The sequence below is a fragment of the Nerophis ophidion genome, linkage group LG01 (assembly GCF_033978795.1).
Source record: "Nerophis ophidion isolate RoL-2023_Sa linkage group LG01, RoL_Noph_v1.0, whole genome shotgun sequence".
NCBI classification, from domain to species: Eukaryota; Metazoa; Chordata; class Actinopteri; order Syngnathiformes; family Syngnathidae; genus Nerophis; species Nerophis ophidion.
In genome coordinates this window covers 48,901,617-48,918,870 of record NC_084611.1, presented here as the reverse complement: position 1 = coordinate 48,918,870, position 17,254 = coordinate 48,901,617, and the positions used below count along the sequence as shown (strand labels likewise).

At 40.1% G+C, this 17,254-nt stretch overlaps 1 protein-coding gene across 3 annotated transcripts in view; it reads right to left on the bottom strand.

Moving 5' to 3' along the window:
- kitb (KIT proto-oncogene, receptor tyrosine kinase b) overlaps positions 1-17,254 on the bottom strand; it is an 83,004-nt gene that overhangs the window by 59,064 nt on the left and 6,686 nt on the right. For all 3 annotated transcript variants that reach the window (XM_061905608.1, XM_061905614.1, XM_061905622.1), the window contains exons 2-5: positions 12,306-12,569; positions 11,941-12,225; positions 5,204-5,343; positions 2,638-2,806 (exon numbers count right to left, since the gene is read on the bottom strand). In XM_061905608.1, coding sequence (XP_061761592.1) covers positions 2,638-2,806; positions 5,204-5,343; positions 11,941-12,225; positions 12,306-12,569 — 858 coding nt within the window. The remainder of the gene's footprint in view (positions 1-2,637; positions 2,807-5,203; positions 5,344-11,940; positions 12,226-12,305; positions 12,570-17,254) is intronic.

Sequence of the window (17,254 nt, the reverse complement as noted above, 5' to 3'; positions counted from 1 at the left end):
AAACACATTTTCCTTTGACTAAAGCATTAAAAAAATAATACAAATGAATGAATTATTGACCAATTTAAGGCTCCAAATACTTTGAAAAAAAATTGGGGGAAAATATAGCATATTTTGTTTGTTTGCTGTATGAAAAACAATGTTTTCCTTGACTAAATCATTAAAAAATACATATAAATGAATGAATTATTGACCAATTTAAGGCTCCGAATACTTTGAATAAAAAAATTGGGGGAAAATATAGCATATTTTGTGTGTTTGCTGTATGAAAAACACATTTTTCTTTGACTAAAGCGTTAAAAAAATAATAAAAATGAATAAATTGTTGACCAATTAAAGACTCCAAATACTTTGGAAAAAAAATTGGGGGGAAATATAGCATATTTTGTGTGTTTGCTGTATGAAAAACTATGTTTTCTTTGACCAAAGCACTAAAAAAATTGTAAAAATGAATGAATTATTGACCAATGTAAGGCTTCAATTAATTAAAAAAAAAAACAAATTGGGGGAAATATAGCATATTTTGTGTGTTTGCTGTATGAAAAACTATGTTTTCTTTGACCAAAGCACTAAAAAAATCGTAAAAATGAATGAATGAATGATCAATTAAAGGCTCCAAATAATTGGAAAAAATATTGGGGGGAAATATAACATATTTTGGGTGTTTGCTGTATGAAAAACTATTTTTTCCTTGACTAAAGCATTAAAAAAATAATAATAAATGAATGAATAATTGACAGTCAGTTCCTAAGGAGATGGCTGGGGCTCCCTCGGTCCTTAAGCAGCATTGCTCTTTATGGCCATTCCACCAAGTTGCAGCTTTAAGTTTCAGCTTTGCAACCATACTCCATACTTTGCTTTGACCAAACTGAAATGATTGGCCTGTTCCGAAAGATGTTCCAGTAGGTTGGCTTGATGAAGTCTTTACACCAAAGTTAAAGCTGGAAGCTGATGGAAGAAGAAGACTGTCTTCGTCATCGGCTGCTCCCACCTGAGAGGCCTGGTCGATAAGGATGTCGTCTTACCCAAGGTACCTCTCTCTTGTTGGAAGAATTCAAGGTCACCCGCTCCAGAGAGGTAATGATGTACAGGGACTCCGCAGATGTCAAGGTCGCTTCGGCAGGAATCATTGTTAAGACCGGGAGGAAGTGGCAGGCACAAGAAGCCGTAAGCAGAGCAGAGGCGAGGCTGAGGCACAAAACCTTGCTGGGTACTGTGGCAAGGGGGAGGGCAGGCCTCGGCAGCTTTCCAAAACCACGCTTTGACCAGGCCCGTGGCAAGGAGAAGCGCCAACTGGTCCAAGAGGAGATCCGTGCAGAGGTGGAGGAAGAACGTTGCTGCCGGATGGTCGGCATGTCCAAACAGGGGGCGTGGACAAGGTGGGAGCATGCAGAACCTCGAAAACTCACCTGGGCAGAGCTCTGGAGAGCTGAACCTCTACGCACAAAATTTCTGTGCCAGAGGAGGGGCACCTTGGAGCACATCCTGAGTTGTTGCCCAAAGGCACTAGGGGAGGGGCGGTATCGCTGGCGCCACGACCAAGTTTTAAAAGCCCTGGCGGATTCTATCTGCGCAGCGATACTTAACAGCAAGTCCCAGGCCGCCCCGAAGGAGTCAATCACCTTCATCAGAGCAGGACAGAAGGCAAACCGCAAGCCCAACTTCTCAGGAGGGCTCCTCGCCACCGCTCGTGACTGGCAGCTCCATGTTGACTTGGGAAGGCAACTGAAGTTCCCGGCCAACATCGCTACCACGTCACTCCGCCCAGACATGGTGTTAACATCGGAGTCAACCAAGCAAGTGGTGCTACTGGAGCTGACTGTCCCTTGGGAGGAGCGGATTGACGAAGCAAATGAGCGAAAGAGGTCCAAATACGCTGAGCTCACTGCAGAGTGTCGGAGTAACGGCTGGAGAGCCCGCTGCGAACCAGTCGAAATTGGGTGCAGGGGTTTTGCTGGTCACTCACTACAGCGTGTGTTCAGAATCCTTGGCATTAGAGGACTGCAATCTAGAAAAGCCACCAAGAACATCCTTGAGGCCGCAGAAAAAGCCTCCCGGTGGCTGTGGATCCGTAGGGGGGATCCGTGGTGCGCTACTTGGACACAGGCCGGGGTCTGATCACCCCCGGCTGGGTCGCCCGGGCGAGCGTGTCTGATGATTAAAGACCCGAAACACCCTATGACCCCGGGTTTATCACTGATGATGTGTCCAAGCATCACCGTGAGGTGTATTCAAGTTCTCCAAATACTTTGAAATAAAAATTGCGGGGAAATATAGCATATTGTGTGTGTGTTTGCTGTATTTAAAACTTTTTTTTTTTTTTAATTAAACCATTAAAAAAAAAAAAAAGAATGAGTTATTGACCAATTTAAGGCTCCAAATACTTTGAAAAAAAAGGTAGAAAATGTAGCATATTTTGTGTTTGTTTTTATTTGACTGAGACTTACACGGGTCCCTGGGACCAAACTTAAGGACAGCCCTGAAGTTAAAACAAATTGTATTGGCCCCCACATGCTTTCATGTTTCAGCGTGTGGCCCTTAGTGGTAAAAGGTTGAACCCCCGTGTTGTGGTATGTCATCTTGCACCAGTTCCTCCCCTAAAGGGTCATGTGACTTGAGAAAATTGTCAATGCTCACCAAACACGTCCAGCTGGAGCACCGCCGAGCTGCCGCCTCTCTCGTTGTGGGCTGAGCAACGGTACGTCCCCGAGTCCGGCCCCTCTACCCAGGCGGTGAAGAGCTGGGAGGCCCGTTGGTAACCGTGAGAACCGGACAGGATGTGAGAGGTGTGAGACTCTTCTGGGTGCTGCGGGACAAGGGGAGCACCGTTACATTCACAAGTCTTGAAAAGTCACTTTCCAGAACTTTCACTAAATGCTTTGTGTTTACGACGACATGTTCTGACGAAGGGTTTCAGGCGACGCTGACTGGTCACATCAAGAAGGACAAGACGGACGCGACCTTTGCTCGCTGAAATCCGATCAGCGTTGACGTCTCACAGCAGCTTTATTGCGTTTGAAGAAAGCCTTCTTCAGCTTTTGAGTGTAATTCACATGGAATGCAGAAACTATCACACCTCTTTAAAGAACCTTGGCTGACTTTCTCACCAAGTTCTATCCGCAGAACTGCTATGCCTGGCGTCCTTTGTGTCACGCTAAATCAAAAGTGTTTAAGGAAACAGCAAGAGCAGGCAGTCAGTAGGCAAGCAACAAGCACCAGGAACACTTTGAAGGTGACCAGGTCCAGGCCAATAGTCAATAACAGGGGTGCCCATTACGTCGATCGCGAGCTACCAGTCGACCGCGGGGGGTGTGTCAGTCGATCTCCAGCCAGGCTTTTAAAAAAAATAGACCTAAAAATTAGTGATCATCAATCTTCACCAAAACGTCACTTAAATGACATTCACGGTACCGGAGGGTCTTGTGAGATGACGCTGGCTGCTGCAAGATCATTATTATTAAAATATGACCGAGAGGAAGGCGAGAAACACTTTTTATTTCAACAGACTCTCGCGCTGTACCTTCCGTCAAAACTCTAAAGGCCGACTGCACATTTCCTATCTTCACAATAAAAGCCCTGCTTCATGCTGCCTGCACTAACTAAATACAGAGTCTCGGAAAACTGGCGTGCACAAGCGATCCCTCAGAAAGCTGGCGTGCACATCACTTGTGCACGCCAGCTTTCCGTGACTCTTATTTTGTTAGCGCAGGCAGCATGAAGCAGGGCTTTTATTGTGAAGATAGGAAATGTGCAGTCGGCCTTTAGAGTTTTGACGGAAGGGACGGCGCGAAAGTCTGTTGAAATAAAAAGTGTTTCTCGCCTTCCTCTCTGTCATTTTTTCATAATAATGAACTGGCAGCAGCCAGCGTCATCTCACAAGACCCTCGGGTGCCGTGAATGTCAATCAAGCAAGCTACGGAATTTGCCGCCAATGTTTTTCTTTTAAAGTGTGTGGAAGCTGGATGAATTAGATGCCAAAAAACAACCACTTTCATGTGGTATTGTACAGAAAGGACAACTTTTTTTCTCCTCCATTTGAAAATGTGGGCGTTATCATCATTACTGTCTGATTCCAATCAATGCAAGTCATCAGAATCAGGTAATACACCAACTTATATTCTTGTCTTTGTGAAAGAAAGACATCTATACGTGTTACACATGCTTGTATTATCATTAAACACATTTAACTTGTTTACAAAAATGTCTCTTTCATAAATAAATAAATATAAATGATATATATAAATGAGGTAGATCCCCTCGAGTTGGTCAATTGAAAAGTAGCTCGCCTGCAGAAAAAGTGTGGGCACCCCTGGTCAATAAGATCAATGAAAACTGTTTGTTCGTGTCTCCCTTCACACGAGAAGAGGTCTCACTTTGCGCGTCTTTCTCAGCTTATTTAACAGTAGATTTAACTGAACACAGTGAGCCCTCTTTTCACTCGATCCCAGTCTTTGACCGCTAAAGCTTACACACGCAGGATTCCCGGACCGACAGACGGGATGCAAGAATGGCAAGCGACGTGCAGGTGAAATGGTCCCTTTATTAGGAACGGCAGGCGAAAGGTGCGCGAGACGTCCACCGCGCCGCACTAGAAACAATAAACCTCAGAAGGACATAAAACGTGTCAGAATAATTGTATCTAAGTTATCACAAAACTTTGTGTGTCAATGAGTTCCTGGCGAGAGGACAAAAGCTTTCCTTGAACCTACCAAGAAGGCTTGTAAAACTCCACTGTGTACGATGGGAAGCTACATGAAGGTGTTCTGTTTCTTTCATGTATTTTAATCAGAAAAAGTTTGTCTTGACCAAAGAACTACAAAGCGAAGAGGAAGCAGGGCCTGACTCCCCTCATGGTGACCTTTTCTGTTAACTGTTTTACGACCGCTTCTTTCAACTGTTTTACGACCTTTTCTTTTGAACTGTTCTATAACCAAAAGCAATGGCTGTTTACGACCCACGCCCCTTAGAAACAGCTGTTACCATGTAATCATGTTAAGTCCAAATAAAAGAGGTGGCGTACAATTTTTTGCCAGAGCGTGCTGGAGACTGTACAAGAGTACAGCCCAGACATTTCTCCTCAAATTGAGCCAAATTTGATTCTGTCTCTGTTTAATTCCTTGCTTCTTGTCTCGTTTAATAGATTTGAACCTAACAAAACATCTGCTGCGTTGTTGTGGGCGTGCCAAGATGGCTGCCAACTCACCGCAGTGGAAGGGTAGTCCCACTTGACGTTAAAGTCCGGGTTGACGTTGGCGGAGCTGCAAGTCAGCTCCAACTTCTCTCCTTTCCGCAAGATGACCTTGCCCGTCTGAGACAAGGTGAGGACCGGGAGCTCCTCTGGAACTGGGGACAAACAAACAAAAACACGTTCAAGAAAGAATTTCTAAGTTAAGGGAGTCCAAAGTGTGACCCCGTGGGGCCATTTTTGAACATTGCAAACATACTGTAAACATATCAAAAGGTGGAACAAAATATCACACAGGTCAAATGTTGTCATGACTTTATGGACACAAAGCTATTTTTATTTCTAAAACTATCATTGCTCCGAAAATAACAACAACTCAATTATTGAATACATTCCTATTACTATACATTATATATTCCACTTTGAAACTTTTTTTTTTAATCAAATATTGCATCTCTTGTGTGTTTGCCATAAAAAAAACTAAGTTTTCTGTGAGAAAAATGGTATAGATAAAAGAAAATGTAATAGAAACTTCCCCTCAGTTGAAGTTTAGAAAATAAATCAATTGAATAGTTAATTAAAAAATAAAATAAAATAAGAATGAATAAATAAAAAATATACACACATATATATATATATATATATATATATATATATATATATGTATATATATATATATACACACACACATATACATATTATATATATATATATATATATGTATATATATACATCCACACATATACATATTATATGTATATGTATACACATATATATATATATGTATATATCTGTATGTATATATATACACACATATACATATTGTATGTATATGTATATACATATATATAGTATGTATATGTATATATTGTATATGTATGTATATATATACACACGTATACATATTGTTATGATCCGCCGGCCGGATCATATATAGTTTTGGGTTTTGAGTCCTTTTGTGTGTCTTGTTTGTTCTTGGACTCTTCCGATTCTTAGTTTGTGCACTTCCTTGTTTGTTTTTGTCACCATTGTAACTTAATTTTCACCTGTCTTGACACACACCTGTGTTTATTAATCATGTTCTGTATTCAAGCTTGCCCTTTCCGTTCACTCGTTCTCTCCTCGTAGTTTGTGTTACATACGGTTTGTGTTTCACAAACAACATGGTTTTATGTATTTGGACTCGCTAGCTTCCACGCTTAACCTTTTGTGTTTTCTTAGCTCCTATGCTAGCTCTTTGTTTTGCCTGTTGTGCCTCGTGCAAGTGTTCGGTTTGTTTCTCTAGCTCACATGCTAGTAGCTCTTTGTTTGCCTTTTCTGCATAGCACCAGTGTTTCTGTTCTTAGCCTGTTTCTAGTTTAAATAAACCATTATTTCTTACCTGTACGCTGTGTCCGAGCCCGATCTGCATCAAGGAAGAGCACCACCCGCATCACGATGCCACAAGGTCGTCACACATATTAGATGTATATATATTTATATATACATGTATGTATATATACACACATATACATATTATATGTATATATACGCATATATTTAGTATGTATATATGTATATGTATATATATATACATACACACATACATATTATATATATATGTTATATATTTCTATACACATATACATATTATATATATGTTATATATTTGTATACACATATACATATTATATATATGTATACACTTTTATAATATGTATATGTATATTTGTGTATGTATATATATATATAAATATATAAAATACGTATATGTAAATATGTATATGTGTGTGTATATATACGACGTGGTGCAGTGGGAGAGTTGCCGTGCGCAAACCGAGGGTCCATGGTTCAAATCCCACCTAGTACCAACCTCGTCACGTCCGTTGTGTCCTGAGCAAGACACTTCACCCTTGCTCCTGATGGGTGCTGGTTAGGGCCTTGCATGGCAGCTCCCTCCATCAGTGTGTGAATGTGTGTGTGAATGGGTAAATGTGGAAGTAGTGTCAAAGCGCTTTGAGTACCTTGAAGGTAGAAAAGCGCTATACAAGTACAACCCATTATTTATTATATACATATACATATATATATATACATATATATATATATATATATATATATATACATATATATACATATATATATATATATATATATATATATATATATATATATATATATATATATATATATATATATATATATATGTCTTGATTGGATTATCCAGAGAATAGTGCTCGATACCGTGGTAGAGCGCAATATGTATGTGTGGGGAAAAATCACAAGACTACTTCATCTCTACAGAACTGTTTCATGAGGGGTTCCCTCAATCATCAGGAGATTTTAATGGAAGCATTCACATACAATGGTTTGTATAGGGCACAGAGTGGGTGGGTACAGGCAGGCGTAGGGGCGTGGTGAGGGGCGTGGTGATTGGCTCATGTGTTACCTAGGAGGTGTCTCCCTCTGTGGCGGCATGTTGAAATGATTTCACTGCGCTTGTTGAGGGATGATAGATCTGGATGATATATAATAAACAGCTTCTCTTTTAAGCATAGGTTGCATCTTTTATTACCACTGTTGTAAGGTGTGCTGGATGCAAGAATTTGCCATGTACACTTCCCCAAAGGCAACACCCTAAGAAAAATATTCAACAAGAACAACATTAAATTGAGCTACAGCTGTATGAATAACATACAACAAATCATTTCAAACCACAACAAAGCAATTGCAAAAGGACTGCCCAACCCCGGACTAAACGACTCTGAAACCAATAAGGAATGTAACTGTCGCAAGAAACCTGATTGCCCTCTCAACGGAGGGTGCTTAGAGTCATCAGTCGTTTACCAAGCAAAGGTAATACGCAAGGACATTAACACATCCGACACGTACGTAGGATTAACCGAAGGAGCGTTCAAAACAAGATGGAATAATCACAACGCCTCCTTTAGAAACCAGACTTTGCGGAATTCTACAGAACTCAGCAAACACATTTGGAACCTCAAAGACAATAATGTTGAATATTCAATAACATGGCAAATTCTTGCATCCAGCACACCTTACAACAGTGGTAATAAAAGATGCAACCTATGCTTAAAAGAGAAACTGTTTATTATATATCATCCAGATCTATCATCTCTCAACAAGCGCAGTGAAATCATTTCAACATGCCGCCACAGACGGAGACACCTCCTAGGTAACACATGAGCCAATCACCACACCCTACGCCTGCTTGTACCCACCCACTCTGTGCCCTATACAAACCATTGTATGTGAATGCTTCCATTAAAATCTCCTGATGATTGAGGGAACCCCTCATGAAACAGTTCTGTAGAGATGAAGTAGTCTTGTGATTTTTCCCACATATATATATATATATATATATATATATAATATACATATGTATACACATATATATTTACCATGAATTGATTAACGTGGACCCAGCCTTAAACAAGTTGAAAAACTTATTGGGGTTTTACCATTTAGTGGTCAATTGTAAGGAATATGTACTGAACTGTGCAATCACACAACCACACACACATTTATATATTTAAATATAAATATATATTTTTTTAACTGTCATTTGCTAAAAAAGTAATAATGAATATCAATGTTGTTATAAATGATTGACCTATTTAATGCTCCAATTACTTCTCATCCAATATTCCACTTTGAACATTTTGGGGGTAAATATTTATTATTTTGTGTGTTTGCCATTTAAAAAAACTAAGTTTTATTCGACAAAAATGGCATAAAACAAAAAGATGACAGCTATAATACAAAACTACATACAATAATACAAACGTATAAAATGGGTAAGCGTTAAAAAAACATTTATATATGATGAATTTGTAAAATTTTTATGTGTGGTGTTCTGTTGGACCCTCAAGAGCTGTATTTTATTTTAAATTGTCATTGCTCAAAAAATACGAATGAATCCAAAAGGATGTTGTCATAGATGATTGACCTATTTGGGGTTCTAATTACTTCACATCAAAGTCTGGGAAATATTGCATATGATGTGTTTTTACAATAAAAATCAGGCTATACAACATTTAAAAAAATATGTTTTATCAACTGATGAACCTGAAGTTGATCTAGAGATTTAAGTGTTGAAAAAGAATAATAATAACGCATAACATATTTTTAAGATTTGTATGACTGTGACCACACCTGAGGAGATCCCTCCAGGTTAAAACTGCATACAGTAGATATTGTATTGCTTTTGAAGAGGAAAAGCAATACAATTATAGAACACATTGGACTTGTATAAACATTGTGTCATTGGTTAAACTACAGGTTATACATACATACAGTATTGTATTGTATTGTATTGCTTTTGGAGATGAAAAAGATCAGAATGTGCGCGGCCCTCAGTGGAAAAAGTTTGGACGCCCTTATTTTCTTTCGGGCAGTGGAAATAATTGGACGCGCTCATCATAGAACACACTGGACTTGCATAAACATTGTGTCATTGGGGAGAAATGAATGAACGCGCTTATTTGCATATTCTCCGTCTTTGCAGACGCAAACAAGATGATGAATTGTTTTCACTCCGAGTAAGCTGGTGTGTGACCAAGGTTGTCATAACTCTCTTCAGCCAACCCCCCCAACCCCCGCCCACGACATCTCCACGCCTCGTTGCACAGCTTTGTTAGCTAATCCCCGCGTCCTTCAACGTGTCCCACTGCCTGTCTGCGTCCGCTTGGAAGGTGACTGGCCTGTTGTTGTATGTGAGCTGCACTCTCATTACCTCCACCAAGTCTTCATCGTATACACATCCATCCAGGTTACCGTGGCAACGCCAAACACGGGCCACATTTCAAATTGTCACATACTCCTGATACCTCAACTTAAGAGTGTTTTTCTTATTTATACGCTTTGAAGTGGAACCACACTTTTTTAGTATCTTTCATTCCCAATCCTAATGCAAAACAAGAACTCATATGTTTTTTTTATAGATTCTAACTCATAAAATACAGGAAGTCGGAGGCGGCTAACAATGCAGATAATGGCAGTACACTATTAGGTTTACCAAAATCTTGGAAAAAAAACAAAACAATACTCTATTTACATGTGGTGACCTGAATAATAACAAGAATTAGTGATATTGTTATTATAAGTGCTAACGCAGACAAACTAATTTTTGGCAAGCTAACTCACTAGCAGATATATTGACATATTGAGCTGCTACATGGCCTCTGAGTTGGTGAAAGTTATTTCTAAATGATAAAGCACGCCTCTCACCTGCACAGTAGAAGGTTATGGACATAAACCCACAAATTGGTCAACTTTGACATTCAACTTAGACCCGGAGATGACGAGAAAGACACGAAAAGAAGCACTTTTTTTTAGCACAATGTGAGGATGATGATGACTTGTTGATGTAAAGTGGAAGACACAAACATCCCCTCAGTCTTTATCCAAGTGACAGCAGACATTGTATAGTAAGTGATTGTTTTATTATGTTTGTATATCTTGTTTAGCACTTAGTAATACTTCTACACGATGCTTAGTGTTGGACGAATTTAGTAAATGACAAATGTAGTAAATGAAGAATGTAGTAAATGATGAATGTTGTAAATGACCAACGTAGTAAATGAAGAAATTAGTAAATAGGTAAGTAGTAAATGAAGAAAATAGTAAATGAAGAAAGTAGTAAATAGGTAAGTAGTAAATGAAGAAAATAGTAAATGAAGAAAGTAGTAAATAGGTAAGTAGTAAATAGGTAAGTAGTAAATGAAGAAAGTAGTAAATAGGTAAGTAGTAAATAAAGAAAGTAGTAAATAGGAAAGTAATAAATAGGTAAGTAGTAAATAAAGAAAGTGGTAAATAGGTAAGTTGTAAATGAAGAAAGTAGTAAATAGGTAAGTTGTAAATGAAGAATGTAGTAAATAGAGTAGTAGTAAATGAAGAAAGTAGTAAATGAAGAAAGTGGTAAATACAAAAGTAGCAAACAGGTAAGTAGTAAATAGACAAGTAGTAAATAGGTAATTAGTAAATAGAGAAGTAGTAAATAGAGAAGTAGTAAATGAAGAAAGTAGTAAATTGGTACGTAGTAAATAGGTAAGTAGTAAGTAGGTAAATAGTAAATAGAGATGTAGTAAATGAAGAAAGTAGTAAATAGTTAAATAGTAAATCGAGATGTAGTGAATAGGTAAGTAGTAAATAGTTTAGTAGTACATAGTAAGTAGTAAATATGTAAGTAGTAAATAGGTAAGCAGTAAGTAGGTAAGTAGTAAATAGCTTAGAAGTAAATAGGTAAGTAGTGAGTAGGTAAGTAGTAAGTAGGTAAGTAGTAAATAGACAAGTAGTAAATAGGTAAGTAGTAAATAGAGAAGTAGTAAATAGGTAAGTAGTAAATAGAGAAGTAGTAAATAGGTAAGTAGTAAATAGAGAAGTAGTAAATAGAGTAGTGAGTAGGTAAGTAGTGAGTAGGTAAGTAGGTAAGTAGTAAATAGAGAAGTAGTAAATAGGTAAGTAGTAAATAGAGAAGTAGTAAATAGGTAAGTAGTAAATAGAGAAGTAGTAAATAGGTAAGTAGTAAATAGAGAAGTAGTAAATAGAGTAGTGAGTAGGTAAGTAGTGAGTAGGTAAGTAGGTAAGTAGTAAATAGAGAAGTAGTAAATAGGTTAGTAGTAAATAGGTAAGTAATGAGTAGGTAAGTAGTAAGTAGGTAAGTAGTGAGTAGGTAAGTAGTGAGTAGGTAAGTAGTAAGTAGGTAAGTAGTAGCGGAGGGGTGTGAAAAAAAAAGATGGAGGTAGAGTATTCACCTTGCCGCACGTCCAGAGTGTACTGGCCGGAAGTGACGTTGTGGTCACCTGTGCGCCCCACACACACGTAGCATCCCTCAAAGTCCTTCTGGGCGTTGCCGATGGTAACGCCGTGCTCACGCTGGGTCCAGTACTTCATGGCGGAGGGCAAAGGTCGCCCGTCACAGGTGTGCAGGGCCAGCAGGGTCATATGGGGGTCGGTGACCAGGCAGGGGATGGTGCAGTTCTCTCCGGCCCGCACCAGGATGACCCTGACCATGGTGCGCTGGAAGGCGTGGGCGGGGTCTGCGCACACCACACGGGGGAAGGGGGGGTTGGGGGGGGTCACTTGGGAGTCCGGGAAGCAAGATGTCCGCCGCACCCACCTTTGACGTAGACGTAGATGGAGCTGCTCTCCCGCGTCAGGTTATTGACGCACACGTAGCGGCCCATGTGGTAGGGCTGCGCGGCGGCCACCTTGACCACGGCCACGCCCCCATCCTCTGCCTCTCCCTCCAGTCGGCGAGCCTTGTCCCTCTGCCACCTGAGCCCGGAGGCGGTGGCGTTGTCATGGCAACGAAGCTCCAGCCGGCCCCTCTTGGGGACCACGACGTGGGGCCCGCCGGGGGAGATGACGGGCTTGCACCTCGCTGCCGCGGCAACACACAGAGACAAGACACGTGGTCGCAGGATGCTCACGAGATCATAGAAACTTAAGAACCATTCTAGAAAATGTCAGAGAGATTCTCTCCCAGCAATGACATTTTTCCTCCAGCAATGGAGACCACGTGCAGGAAATAATAATAATAATAATAATAATAATAATAATGTGTGTCCTTCTTCATATTTACACTAATCTGTCTCTTTACACTAAACTATGTCTCACTTTTCACTTCTTTACTCTTACAACTGCTCCCTTCATCTAAGACGTGGAACAAACAGGTAAGAACACACATTAAGGCAGGGGTAGGGAACCTATGGCTCGCGAGCCAGATGTGGCTCTTTTGATGACTGCCTTTGGCTCTCAGATAAATCTGAGCTGACATTACTTAACACGATAAGTAATGAATAATTCCACTTGTAATCAAAGTGTTAAAAATATTGTTAAAAAAATAAAACATGCTCATCCATTTGAATCCATCCATCCTTTTCCTACCGCACTTGTTCAAGAAGTTGCATTAAGGTTAAGAAGTGATTTATTTAATATTGGTTAATTTAGGGCTCGCCCTCCTGGGGGTTCTTCAGACCAACTTGAGAGCCTGTTTCAGGGTTACAATATGTTTTATTTTTCAATAAGTCTCAGTTGCTTTCCAGCAATTGCCTTTTTCTCTTTCGTTCTCGCTCACGCTCTGCCTCCAGCCCCAACCCCGTCTCTCCTCCTGGCTGCTGCTTTTAAACAGAGCGACAGGTGATTAGATAACAAGGCCCAGGTGGGCCATCTACGCACCTGTCGCTGATTTCGAGGCCAGTCCTGGCAACACCCTGCTTCGCTGCAGGCCGCAGGCCAAGCCCCCTCCACAGTTAGCTTAAGAATACCATTGTTATTACAAAAAATAAGAGACCTATTATACTCTAGAAATGTTGGTCTTACTTAAAAATGCACGCGTTTAGTTGTGTTTAATGTTGAAAAAAATATCATATGGCTCTTACGGAAATACATTTTTAAAATATTTGGATTCTTGGCTCTTTCAGCCAAAAGGTTCCCGACCCCTGCATTAAGGTGAGTAAACTTAAGACAACATAAAACAATATAAAACAACATAAAACACACACATGTAAGAACACACATTAAGATGTGATAACATAAAACAACATAAAACATAATAAAGCCCCACAAAACAACATAAAACAACATAAAACACACACATGTAAGAACACACATTGTGGTGAGTTGACATAAACAACATAAAACAACTAAAAACAACAAAAGACAACATAAAACAACACTAAAAACATCAAACACACACATGTAAGAACACACATTAATGTGAGTTGTCATAAAACAACACAAAACTAAATAAAACAACACAAAACCAAATAAAACTACATGAAATAACACAAAGCAACACAAAACCACATAAAACAACACAAAACAACATAAAACTATATGAAACAACACAAAACAACATAAAACAACACAAAACAACATAAAAAAAACACATGTAAGAAAAGACGTAAAGGTGAGTTGATGAGAAGTTTAACTACACAAAATAAAGATGAACAAGTGTTCCCAAACAACACACGCATGTTAGTCAAGATATACAAAGATGTTGATGTTTACTGTCAGTAGACAACATGAATGCATGACAGGGTGATGCATTGCCAAAGAAAAGGCAAACTAAACAAAGACAAAGAGGTAATTGTATTAGTAATATTTGAGTGTGCTGCTCCACCAACAAGAGCAGGATACTCATGTGACCGTTGGGCCCTGGAGGGCCAGCTCAGCAGGGGGCCCCCCACTGGGAGAAGTCAATATCAGCCTTTTTCAGAGTCAGGAAGCGGGGTCAAATGTGTTGAGCTTTAAAAAAGTGTGAAATGTTGCAGGGACCATCAGCTCAGACGAGTGAAAATAACATTTCAAGTGACTCACCATTCTTACATGTAATGATTCTTAATCGATTAAAACAATCAGATATCGGTTTAAAAAAAGGTATTCTTATTATTATTAATATTTAAATCTGTCCTTTCCCAGCAGGCAGATGGCATAGTTCAGGGTTCGGCAACCCAAAATGTTGAAAGAGCCATATTGGACCTAAAATAAAAATAAAAAAAAATCTGTCTGGAGCTGCTAGACAAAATTAAAAGCCATATTACATACAGATAGTGTGTCATGAAATATAAATTTAATTAAGAGGACTTAAAGGAAACTAAATGAGCTCAAATATAGCTACAAATGAGGCATAATGATGCAATGTTTACATATAGCTAGCCTAAATAGCATGTTAGCATCGATTAGCTTGCAGTCATGCAGGGACCAAATATGTCTGATTAGCACTCCACACAAGACCGTAACATCAACAAAACTCACCTTTGTGAATTCACGCACAACGTTGAAAGTTTGGTGGACAAAATGAGACAGAAAAAGAATTGGCATAAAACACGTCGTAGAAAGTCGGAGAAAGTTGTACATGGAAACAAACCACGGTGCGTTCAAGGACCGCCAAACTTAGTAGGACAAAACGGCTTCGCCTAATACTCGAATCAGTGAAGCATGTTTAATGTAAACAGTGTGCTTTACAGCAATTAGGGGGGTTTGTGTCATGTTTGTCCTCCTGCAGATACCATATTAAAACAAAAAATGTATTTTTTTTCCTTTCATTTTTTTCAATTTTTCATACATTTTTTAAAAAGCTCCAGAGAGCCACTAGGGCGGCGCTAAAAGCGGCTCTAGAGCTGCGGGTTCCCGACCCCCGGTATAGTTGATGTGATAGAGAGTTTGTTTTACAGAGAAGTGAATAATAATTGTATTGATCAGAGTTGTTTGTTTTATGGAGGAATCATAGAACTGTTTTGAATCGAGAATCAATTCAGAATAGAGTCGTTACGCCTAAGAATGGAACGGACTGGTGTGGTCCCCAAAGATTCACAGCCCTAACGTTCGTGCGTGTGACTCCTAGACATGTGACACCCCCGAGCGGATCGACTCTTTTGAACAAATCTTTTGAACGACTCTTTTTAAGTCAACCCGATTCCAAATGTTTGTTTTTGATGCATGTGCAAATTTAGAGTTGCCAATGGTCCACTCTACACAAGCATGTCACCCAAACTACAACAGTGTTTGTTACCCATAGGGCCGGGGGCCCCCAAGAGGGCCACCAAAAAATAGGTTTCTCAGTTGTAATACACTTTGACACCACCTGAGGCAGTAATGACAATAAAGTCATAGAGAAGATTAAGCGCAAAAATTATGACTAAAGTGGTGAATCTGTATTTTAATTTATCCTAGGGACGGCGTGGCGCAGTGGGAGAGTGGCCGTGCGCAAACCAAGGGTCACTGGTTCAAATCCCACCTAGAACCAACCTCGTCACGTCCGTTGTGTCCTGAGCAAGACACTTCACCCTTGCTCCTGATGGGTGCTGGTTGGCGCCTTGCATGGCAGCTCCCTCCATCAGTGTGTCAATGTGTGTGTGAATGGGTAAATGTGGAAGTAGTGTCAAAGCGCTTTGAGTACCTTGAAGGTAGAAAAGCGCTATACAAGTACAACCCATTTATCATTTATCATTTATTTAATTTTCACTTTCATTTCATAAACATGTTAAGAAACATATTTATTTTTTATTTATTTTTTTTGACACTTTTTTTTGTCAACTACTCCGCCCATTATTTTTCAACCCACTTCAACCGTTGTTTTATTGAACTGGAAAAATTCCTGGTTTTCCTGAAATTCCAGGAATTCCTTAGTACCATTTCACAATTAAAAATGTTACTACTTCAACATTTCTCAAGCGATTTGAAAAATTACAACACCGACCATTCAGACCATTCAAATTTTTTTGTCATTTTCAAAAAATTCCCGCTATTCCCGAAATTCCCAAATTTCCATGAAATTCCCATTGAAAAGAATAGGACATTTTTCAAAGTTCCACAACTCCCACATTTTTAATGCCACTCAAACCGTTCCAACATTTCAGGAATTGTGTGCACCTTTTCAACAATTACCGTATTTCCTTGAATTGCCACAGGGCACATAGTATGCGCCTGCCTTGAATTACTGCCGGGTCAAACTTGCTTCCCAAAATAATTAGCAAATGCTTAGTATTACCGCCTGGTCAAACTCGTGACGTCACGAGTGACACTTCCCCTGTCATCATTTTCAAAATGGAGGAGGCTGTGTCACGTTTGGAACACATAATGATGCGCGAAGGTGCTGGCAGGCGCTGGAGTGTGATCCAGCCAAGAGTCAGAAGCTGGAGTGGGATCCAGACCGGGGTCAGGGGCTGGTGCGTGAACCAGCTTAGGACTAGGACTTGGACTATGACTAACACTAGGACTGACAGTAGGACTTGAACTACGACTAGGACTATGACTTGAACAAGGACTCGGACAGGGACTTGGACAAGGACTGGTCTAGCTGGGGTTTGCGGCTTAACAAAACGGAACACCGGTGGAGGAGGTCTAACAGGTCGTTGTGGCTTAGTGGGTCGCAAGACCGGAGGTGGAGGTCTAATGGGTCGTTCAGGCTTAACAGGGCAGAACACTGGTGGGGGAGGTCTAGTAGGACGCTGCGGCTTAGTGGGTCGCAGCTGTGCTACCTCCGCAGCACAGCTACTAGCACTAGCCCCCCCTCAAGACGCGGATCCTAGACGCGGATTCCAGATGCGCTCCCCGCGGTCA